The sequence below is a fragment of the Littorina saxatilis genome, linkage group LG16 (assembly GCF_037325665.1).
Source record: "Littorina saxatilis isolate snail1 linkage group LG16, US_GU_Lsax_2.0, whole genome shotgun sequence".
Lineage (NCBI taxonomy): Eukaryota > Metazoa > Mollusca > Gastropoda > Littorinimorpha > Littorinidae > Littorina > Littorina saxatilis.
The window spans coordinates 46,409,754-46,419,743 of record NC_090260.1 but is presented as its reverse complement, the minus strand read 5'-3'; the positions used below and the strand labels follow the sequence as shown (position 1 = coordinate 46,419,743).

General features: G+C 41.3%; 1 protein-coding gene across 5 annotated transcripts in view; it reads left to right on the top strand.

Moving 5' to 3' along the window:
* Nucleotides 1–6,240: 6,240 nt before the first annotated feature.
* Nucleotides 6,241–9,990, top strand: part of LOC138949743 (uncharacterized) — a 37,142-nt gene continuing 33,392 nt past the window's right edge. The window contains exon 1 of one of the 5 annotated variants that reach the window (XM_070321552.1): nucleotides 6,241–6,560. In XM_070321552.1, coding sequence (XP_070177653.1) covers nucleotides 6,527–6,560 — 34 coding nt within the window. In that variant the 5' untranslated portion in view covers nucleotides 6,241–6,526. The remainder of the gene's footprint in view (nucleotides 6,561–9,990) is intronic. The other 4 variants (XM_070321551.1, XM_070321554.1, XM_070321553.1 and 1 more) reach the window with 4 other exon arrangements.

The following is a 9,990-nucleotide window of genomic DNA, read 5'->3' as shown; positions in this document are numbered from 1 at the left end:
GTTAATTACTAATTTTTAGTTTTGGCTCACTTCCTGACGGATTGCCAGCGCCAAAACTAAAAATTACTAATTTTCCCGTGAAAATGAGTAACTAACGAGTGAAAACAGTAACTGACAGCGTTAATTAGTAATTATCACGTGAAAATGGGTAACCCCAGGTTTTGGCACTAGTAAGCCGTCATAGAAAGAGACACTCGTCGCACAATTGAAGAATTCTGGAAATAACTCTGTCGGGTTTGTGCGGGTTGTGAAAGAGTGAGTACCCTTGCATTTGCGCAGACAAACTTCGCCATGTGCTTCCTGTACACGTGGTAAAGACACACCCTCTCGCTAGTGACTGGCCTGTAATGTCACGTGGGAAAGTTTCCCCACGTGACATTATTTCCCACGTGACATTACAGGCCAGTCACTAGCGAGAGGGTGTGTCTAAACCACGTGTACAGTAGGGGGCAAAAGAAACGCAACTCATTCGCGCCCACCGTTGCACGTGATTTTTCGTCATTTTCAAATTGTCGTAAAATATGAACCAGATAAGGTACATCAAAAAGAAAAACAGATTCGTGGAGGGTATTCTACTGGTTGTACGATTAATGCATGGTATCTAATCGTTTATTTCTTTTTTTGTAATCTTTTCATTAATTGTGTTAGGCCCCAAAATAAGAATAGTCTGTTTACGGTAACCCGACCGACCCTATTTTTTTCGCGCGACCCTAGACTTCTTTTTGGCATTTGGGGGAGAACAAAAAAAAATCAATAACGTAAAAATATGTTTTTTTGGAAAAAAAATAAAATAAATCCCGACCTACCGACCCTATTTTTTTTGGCCTATGTTACCGTAAACAGACCTCTTTTTTGTGTGCCTTATACAGTGTAGGGGTCAGGCGAGTCGTGATTGCAGGCAAACGTGTCACTTTAAAACGCTCCAAAAGTAGTAAAAATGCATACGACATGTGCAACGAGAGTACGTGACGTGAGAGTTACGCGGAACCAAGCTCCCGGCACCTGAGAGAATAACAATCATTGACATGAACAATTAAGCCACTTTCATTCTCACAATTAAACAGGCTCATTGGTCTAGTGGTTTACATGTCGGTTTTCCATGTGGTGAGTTCTGGGTTCTGGGTTCTGGGTTCTGGGTTCGAATCCCAGCTGCGCCTGGTGGGTTGAAGGCACAGTGCAGCTCACAGCCTTCGTTTTGCGTTTTTGTTGCAGCTGAGTGCATTTACAGTTCAAAAGTCCTCCTATGGTAGTAAAACAAACCCAAAACTACCCAACGACGACATCTGTGAAGCTCGACAGTTTCTTGTTCACGCGAGTGCATAAATTAACCTAGTTATTACGTGGTGTTTGGTCGGAGTTCGACTCAACTGAGTGATTCCGGTCTCCATTTTGTTTTACACAAACTCATGATGACGTCTGACATAGTTTGCTAAAGTGACGTGTCTTTTTTTGTGCATGATGTGGTGATCTACCTGATCTAAATTTAGATCCAAAAATAGGTCAAGACCAGCCGGGTCCGAGTACGAAATTAATTCGTAAAAAAATCGCAGTTCTTGACTCTTTGGGTGCAAGTCAATGAAACTTGGTAGTTCTTCTAACGGATAGCTGCCTGAGGTATGACTAAAAGCCCCAGGGGCTCCGTGCACCTGGATTTGACAAGTTCAGTACCTTTAAGGGTTGAGAATGTTCCTATCTCCCAGGTCAAAGTATGCGCAGACCAGTTATGTTGGTGCCTTATCCTGTGTACTCCCAAGCACAAGACAAAATGCGCACGGGAAAAAAATCCTGTGATCCATGTCAGATGTTGGCGGGTTACAAAAGCACGCACATACCCAGCATTCATCACACAAAAACGGAGTAGGGTTTCCATAATGGCAGGAGGGGGGGGGGGGAGAGAGAGAAACGGTCCTACACGTAAAAGCACACTTATGCAAAACACGAGTGTGTATGGGAATTGCAGCCCATGAGCAAAAAAAAAAAAAAAGAAGAAAAAGAAATCCCCCGAAAGCGGAGCACGGCTGCCTAAATGACAGTGGGTGGGTGGTGGAGGTGAGGGGGGAGGGGGGGTGTGTGGAAGAAACGGTCATACAATCCGACTTGTCTAAAACACATTCAAGAGTGCATGGCAATGAGCGCTTCTGGGGTGATAACGCGAGACAACTCCTGTGATCTTGCCGCGAGGTTCCGCCTATTACCATTGTCTTTTAAACGTATAAAATGCACGATTTACACACGAACTGTTACCAAAGCGACATGCTATTTGGGACCAATACACGTTTTTTATTCCTTTTTCGTGTGATCTTGCCGCGAGGTTCCGCCTGTTACCAGCCGAAAGAACCGCCCACTGCAGGCCATGAACGCAGAAGAAGAATGTGCAGAATGTGCAGAATGTGCAGAAATCCGTGCACGAGTGAGTGTCAAGGGCGGTATAATTGAATGATAAAAGTGCTCCATGCTGACGGCGACTGACAGGTGGTGTCAGTGTCGTGTCAGTCAGCACAGGCTGTGAGCTAATACTGTTCATGGTCATGCTTGACTGATGTTCGCCCTTGGCACTTCTCTGACAGGGATGACACTTCCCAGCCGAAAATCCCGATTTTCAAAATGGTTTCATGATTGTTTTACCCCAAAAGGTCAAGGTTGAATGCGTGTAGATTGTTTTTGCATGTTCTTGCATTTTTAGTGAATCCAAACTGTGTCATAAATCTTGAAACGGGTTTAATTATCTAGAAGATTCGCCCTCAAGAGTCTAACGTTTAAAAATGGGGATTGGTTCTGCATTTTTGTGTATTTGTACTGGCTGCAAACTGTGTCATGCATCTCTGAACTGCTCTAATTTTCTGTGAGATTCAGCCTTGGGAATCTGGTATGGGCGCTGCCCCTTGCCCTTTGCAAGCCAGGGAGCTCGGGGCACCTTGATCCCCCCCCCCCCAAGATTATTTTACTTTTCTATGTTCACATCATTCTTCCTTGCACTCATCAGTTCATGTATCGTCTTTCGTTTAACACAACCCCTACAGGATTGCAGGAACCTCCATTCCATGAGGAGTGAGACTTGGCCCAGGCCCAGGCTCTGCAGAAGACCACCAGCTTCATCTCCAGAGCTGGAATCCGAGTGTAAACTGGCGATCGACAAGAAGAAGAACACAACTCCTTTGAGCAGTCGGAATTTCATACACTTTTAGCATTTTCGTTCGTACTTCCTCTGTTTTGCTGGGGGAAACGCCCTAAAGGTTTAAACGCAATGCGCTGAGTAACTACCTTTTTCCCTAATTAGTCACAGAAAATTGCCTTTGAAGCGCCTGAAAGTAACGTGAGTAATGTCTGGAGTTTCTGTATTTCCTCCCGCGAAATTCTGACTCTAAATTATATCTTTATTTCCGGCACTTTTTCTAGCAAGTTCCGAAATGTCTGTACAACCAGTCCAATGACGCAATAATAGGGGAAGGGCGCTTGTTATGGATCACCATCTCTTTTGACAAATTAAACTAACAGCATTAGAGCGCTTAATGAAAACAATTTCATTCGCCACATTTACCCTATCTGGATAACTTGTGGACGTACAAACCACTTTTGTACAGAGGATAGAAAACAGTACGTACTCGTCACTGAATTGCAGACATTTTCCAGTTTAGCCTTTTAAACTTTGTTTGGCAACAAAGTATTTGTACATGTAATTGAGGGAAGGGAGGTGTGTGTGTGTGTGTATAGCATGCATATTTCGATTGTGTCGGTCATTTCACATTGTGCACGAAACGCTGCCAAGTGTACGAATAAGGCACGATCTTTTCTTTTTCGGGAATTTAGAGACTGGACTGCACATATCACCAATTAGACAACTTATATATTTTGGTCAAGAAATAATGATGTGCATGCGCTTCTCCGTTCTCTTCCTTAAAACGTGTTGGAAACGTCCTCATTCGTTCAAAGCGCTCCTTACCAAAATTAAATTAAACAAACAAAAAACTTGTTGACTGCTATCTTTCAAAAACAAAACTATCACAATGCCCATTTGTTCCATGTCAGTTGTATGGCGGCACCTTCGTGCCCAAAGCGTTAACTTACAAAAGGCGTAATGCTATCAGCCTTTTGTCGAGAAAATGGCTCAGTGGTAACATGCCTTAATCGGAAACCAGTTCCTCGCTAATCTATGCAGTCGGATAGCCTCACGTTTGGTTTTCTTGACAAGTAAGTGTCGGTATTTTATCGGTATACGAAATACAATATAATGTCAGACTGACACAATTTTGATAATCCTGTGCTTTCTTTTTTTCTTCTCTTTTTATATTTAGTCAAGTTTTGACTAAATATTTTAACATCGATGGGGAATCGAAACGAGGGTCGTGGTGTATGTGCGTGCGTGTGTGCGTGCGTGTGTGTGTGTGTGTGTGTGTGTGTGTGTGTGTGTGTGTAGAGCGATTCAGACTAAACTACTGGACCGATCTTTATGAAATTTGACATGAGAGTTCCTGGGTATGAAATCCCCGAACGTTTTTTTCATTTTTTTGATAAATGTCTTTGATGACGTCATATCCGGCTTTTCGTGAAAGTTGAGGCGGCACTGTCACGCCCTCATTTTTCAACCAAATTGGTTCAAATTTTGGTCAAGTAATCTTCGACAAAACCCGGGGTTTGGTATTGCATTTCAGCTTGGTGGCTTAAAAATTAATTAATGACTTTGGTCATTAAAAATCGGAAAATTGTAAAAAAAAAATAAAAATTTATAAAACGATCCAAATTTACGTTTATCTTATTCTCCATCATTTGCTGATTCCAAAAACATATAAATATGTTATATTCGGATTAAAAACAAGCTCTGAAAATTAAATATATAAAAATTATTATCAAAATTAAATTGTCCAAATCAATTTAAAAACACTTTCATCTTATTCCTTGTCGGTTCCTGATTCCAAAAACATATAGATATGATATGTTTGGATTAAAAACACGCTCAGAAAGTTAAAACAAAGAGAGGTACAGAAAAGCGTGCTATCCTTCTTAGCGCAACTACTACCCCGCTCTTCTTGTCAATTTCACTGCCTTTGCCATGAGCGGTGGCCTGACGATGCTACGAGTAAAATGGCATTGCGTTCAGTTTCATTCTGTGAGTTCGACAGCTACTTGACTAAATATTGTATTTTCGCCTTACGCGACTTATTTTTCTTTTTTTTTTCCTTTCTTTTTCTTAGTGTGTTGTTGTTTAGACTGAAGCATCGATTCCCTCTAAGGTATTATATGACTATTAGTAACCATAACTACCAGAACTGTGTCTTGTAAGATCTAAGAAACAAAGGGACGTAAGCGCTCTAGGTATAGAAGACATGCGCATGCGCAACAAGATTTAGTGAGAATTCGCCACAACCAATCTTCTGTCACATGAGCGCATAACAAGCTCCTAAAAAAAACAAGCGACTTTCATCTTCTTTAAAAAAAAAAAACCCGAAGAAAAAACTTAAAGGTACTGAACTTGTCAAATCCAGGTGCACTGAGCCCCTGGGGCTTTTAGTCATACCTCAGGCAGGCAGCTATACGTTAGAAGAACTACCAAGTTTCATTGACTTGCACCCAAAGAGTCAAGAACTGCGATTTTTTTACGAATTAATTTCGTACTCGGACCCGGCTGGTCTTGACCTATTTTTGGATCTAAATTTAGATCAGGTAGATCACCACATCATGCACAAAAAGACACGTCACTAGCAAACTATGTCAGACGTCATCATGAGTTTGTGTAAAACAAAATGGAGGCTGGAATCACTCAGTTGAATCGAACTCCGACAAAACACCACGTAATAACTAGGTTAATTTATGCACTCGCGTGAACAATAAACTGTCGAGCTTCACATATGTCGTCGTTGGGTAGTTTTGGGTTTGTTTTACTACCATAGGAGGATTTTTGAACTGTAAATGCACTCAGCTGCAACAAAAACGCAAAACGAAGGCTGTGAGCTGCACTGTGCCTTTAAACTCATCCTGTAAGACGTTAAACAAAAAGAAATCACAACAGAAACCAGTTTGGGTAAATTCTTCATCAAATTGTCGGCAGCCTGTCGCTGACCTATTCAGGGTGGTAATGACAGGTAAGGAATTGCGTCACGTGATGTATAGTGTATTGTCTAAGAAGTTTAATAATGATTCTCTTGTGTTCTGCGTAATTGTGACTGTTGGTACCGGTAGGGCACCCATACACAGCCCTTTCCGTGTCCGACAAAGTCCTCCAAGTCCAGCCCTGGAAAGCAGCACTTAGTATGCTCCGGAAAGGGGAGGAGCCTGCGGTACGTCATCCAAGTACAAAACCCCGAGACGTGAGTTGCCGTCTTTGGAGGAACACACACACCACACGCAATCACGTCACCTAACGTATACCCGGATGCAGCAGGAACCGTAACACACACACACAGGAAAACTTGGACTGGACACTCGACTGGAAACAATCTCCCACGTTGCCACACTCCAGACCTTCTCCTGTTTTGAACCAAGTTTTTTGTGAGTGAGACAAGCGACTGAGGCGCAGACCTGAAGTGCCGCCATGAAGTTTTTGATCTTAGCCACGCTCGTCGTTTGTAAGTATTCATTGTGAGTCTTTGATTGTAAAAAAAAAAAAAAAGTGAAAATGTTGTGTTGATTGTGAGATAGACAAAAAAGAAGATTTTTTAAAAATTCGAGCTGCATGCTCATTAAAGTACCTATAAGTGTTTTGTTGGGATCAGTTTTCATGATGTTCTTTGTGTGTGTGTGTGTGTGTGTGTGTGTGTGTGTGTGTGTGTGTGTGTGTGTGTGTGTGTGTGTGTGTGTGTGTGTGTGTGTGTGTGTGTGTGTGTGTGTGTGTGAACGTCAGTGGCATTGGGTTATTTATTAATTTGAAAAGAGAAAAAAATCTCGTTGATATTCCATGGTTAGTTAGTATATCTGTCTGTCTGGTTTTGTCCGTCCTTCTGTCTCTTTGATGTTTAAGTATACTAGAGCTGATGTTTTTCTTTCTTTCTTTCTTTTCTTTCTTTCTTTTGATCTGTTTTACTTTCTTTCTTTCTTTCTTTCTTTCTCACTTTCTTTTTACCATTATTTTGAAATGTTTCTAATATTTTAATTTTAAACTGTTCACATTAAAATATGTTTTTTCTTTCTTTCTTTCCTTTTCGTCTGTTACCGACAAAAATAAAGTTTATTCAATAATTTGTTCCCCCCAAAATCATTCTTTTTCTGTTGTTGCCCAAAGGAATGCTTTATTACATTTTTTCTGCGCCTTCTTGTATCAAGAATATCCATGGAAACCATTGTTAGCGACAAGCAAATGTCAACAGGCTTCGCAATCGGTTGATGAGTGCTAAGGCGAAGGTTGTATCTTGTAAGCTGCATACGATCCAACGAAGAAGATTAATTATATTGGTGTCTTCAAAACAAATTTACAATCTGAGATGATTAAGCAAATGGCGAACATTTAGGTTATTACTCAGGTCATTACAAAATATGCAAAAACAGTAAGTCAGTTTGACACAAAAGTATCATCCTAATATCAGGAAAACCAGAGGCACAACTAACCAAAACATTGCATGAAGGATAGTGCAGATGAAAGAGTGGGGAAAAAAAACTTTGGGAAGAAAGACAAGTCGCGTAAGGCGAAAATACAACATTTAGTCAAGTAGCTGTCGAACTCACAGAATGAAACTGAACGCAATGCAACGCAGCAAGACCGTATACTCGTAGCATCGTCAGTCCACCGCTCATGGCAAAGGCAGTGAAATTGACAAGAAGAGCGGGGTATTCGTTGCGCTGAGAAGGATAGCACGCTTTTCTGTACCTCTCTTCGTTTTAACTTTCTGAGCGTGTTTTTAATCCAAACATATCATATCTATATGTTTTTGGAATCAGGAACCGACAAGGAATAAGATGAAAGTGTTTTTAAATTGATTTCGAAAATTTAATTTTGATCATAATTTTTATATTCTTAATTTTCAGAGCTTGTTTTTAATCCAAATATAACATATCTATATGTTTTTGGAATCAGAAAATGATGGAAAATAAGATGAAAGTAAATTTGGATCGTTTTATAAAAAAATTTTTTTTTTTACAATTTTCAGATTTTTAATGACCAAAGTCATTAATTAATTTGTAAGCCACCAAGCTGAAATGCAATACCAAAGTCCGGGCTTCGTCGAAGATTACATGACCAAAATTTCAACCAATTTGGTAGAAAAATTAGAGCGTGACAGTGCCGCCTCAACTTTCACGAAAAGCCGGATATGACGTCATCAAAGACATTTATCAAAAAAATGAAAAAAAGTCTGAGGATATCATACCCAGGAACTCTCATGTCAAATTTCATAAAGATCGGTCCAGTAGTTTAGTCTGAATCGCTCTACACACACATAGACTGACAGACAGACAGACAGACAGACAGACAGACAGACAGACAGACAGACAGACAGACAGACAGACACACATACACCATGACCCTCGTCTCGATTCCCCCCTCTATGTTAAAACTTGACTAAATGTAAAAAGGGAGAGAGTGAGTGTGTGTGTGTGTGTGTGTGTGTGTGTGTGTGTGTGTGTGTGTGTGCGTGCGTGTGTGCGTGTGTGTGTGTGTGTGTGTGTGTGTGTGTGTGTGTGAGAGTGAGAGAGAAAGAGAGGGGGGAGAGAGAGAGAGAGAGGGAGAAGGGAGAGAGAGAGAGAGAGAGAGAGAGAGAGAGAGAGAGAGAGAGAGAGAGAGAGAGAAGGGTTCTGTGTTTGTCTACTTATGTCTAAAGACACAGTAAGTTAAGTTAAATGTGCATGATACGACATTAAAGGTATAGTACACAGAAGGCACTTAAATCGCTTCCAAACTTATACCGTACAATTCTGTGTCGCAAATAACGCCACCGCGTAGAGGGGACTGCCTTCACTTAGCACAAAAAGTGCTTTAACAAATTAATTACATATCGTAAAATAGGAACTCTTTGTATGGGATGGGATAATTTACTTCCCCTGAGTTACTTCCCTTGTGTGTGTACTTGATAGTGTTACTAGGCTGTCGCGTCAGAGAGGACGGTATCCGCAGTACCGACAGGACTACTTTTTTGTCCCCTAGCTGGAGAAGAGTGGAGCTCTGAAGCTTATTCACTCACTTTGATTTAAATAATGACCGTACTTTTGGTCCGTTTTTCAAGCACATCGTGCCGTGTGCGTCTAGATCATTGTACAGTGGATTCCCCAGATTCGTCAAATTCGCTAGAATCTTTACCCAAGTGGTCAGATCATTAGTATTCCCTTAACGCCCTCTGGTGTTACCTCCACCGTTGTCTTTTGTGAGCCGTGTTGGACAAACAAGCCTGTGTTGTACTTGAAACGTGCAGCTACAGGTATAGGACGTACGTCAGCCGGCTTTGTCAATCTCACATAAACTCCATACTGACTATCCCCATTCCCCTCCAAAGTGCTGCTGATCGAAATGTTGGACCCTGTATTCCACTCATGGAGTCTAATTTGTGACGAAAAATGATATTTTGACCTTGAAATTTGCTTCAACGCAAAATCTTTCTTTTCCTATGCAATGGACGCTTCCACTCGGTGCGTGTTCGAATAACTCGAATTTGGGGATACAATCTATCGAATGTCATTACAATTCTGTTTCAATTGCAAGATCTTGACACGCTTTTCTCCCTCTAGATAATTGTACCTCTTGACATTGGCGAGGAAACATTCAGTCTGGAGTTGATTTTGGCAGAAGCCCGGCTGACGTATGTGTACGTGAAGAATTGTGGGGTCGTGACCGCAGGCTTTGTGACTGATGACTTGTGCCTTGGCTGACACAAATAGCTATTAAGGTGACCTTTGGGGTCACAGGGCCTCGAAAGTACAATCTGTCGGATATGATTTGGTATCTGCTTTGTCATTGGGCGGGTGTGGCACTGATATACACGTGACCTGATGTATAATGATTGTGTGAGAAGCCACACTTGGTTCTTCACTGTTTCTCCGTATCTGTCTGCCCGACTGTCTGTCTGTCTGTCT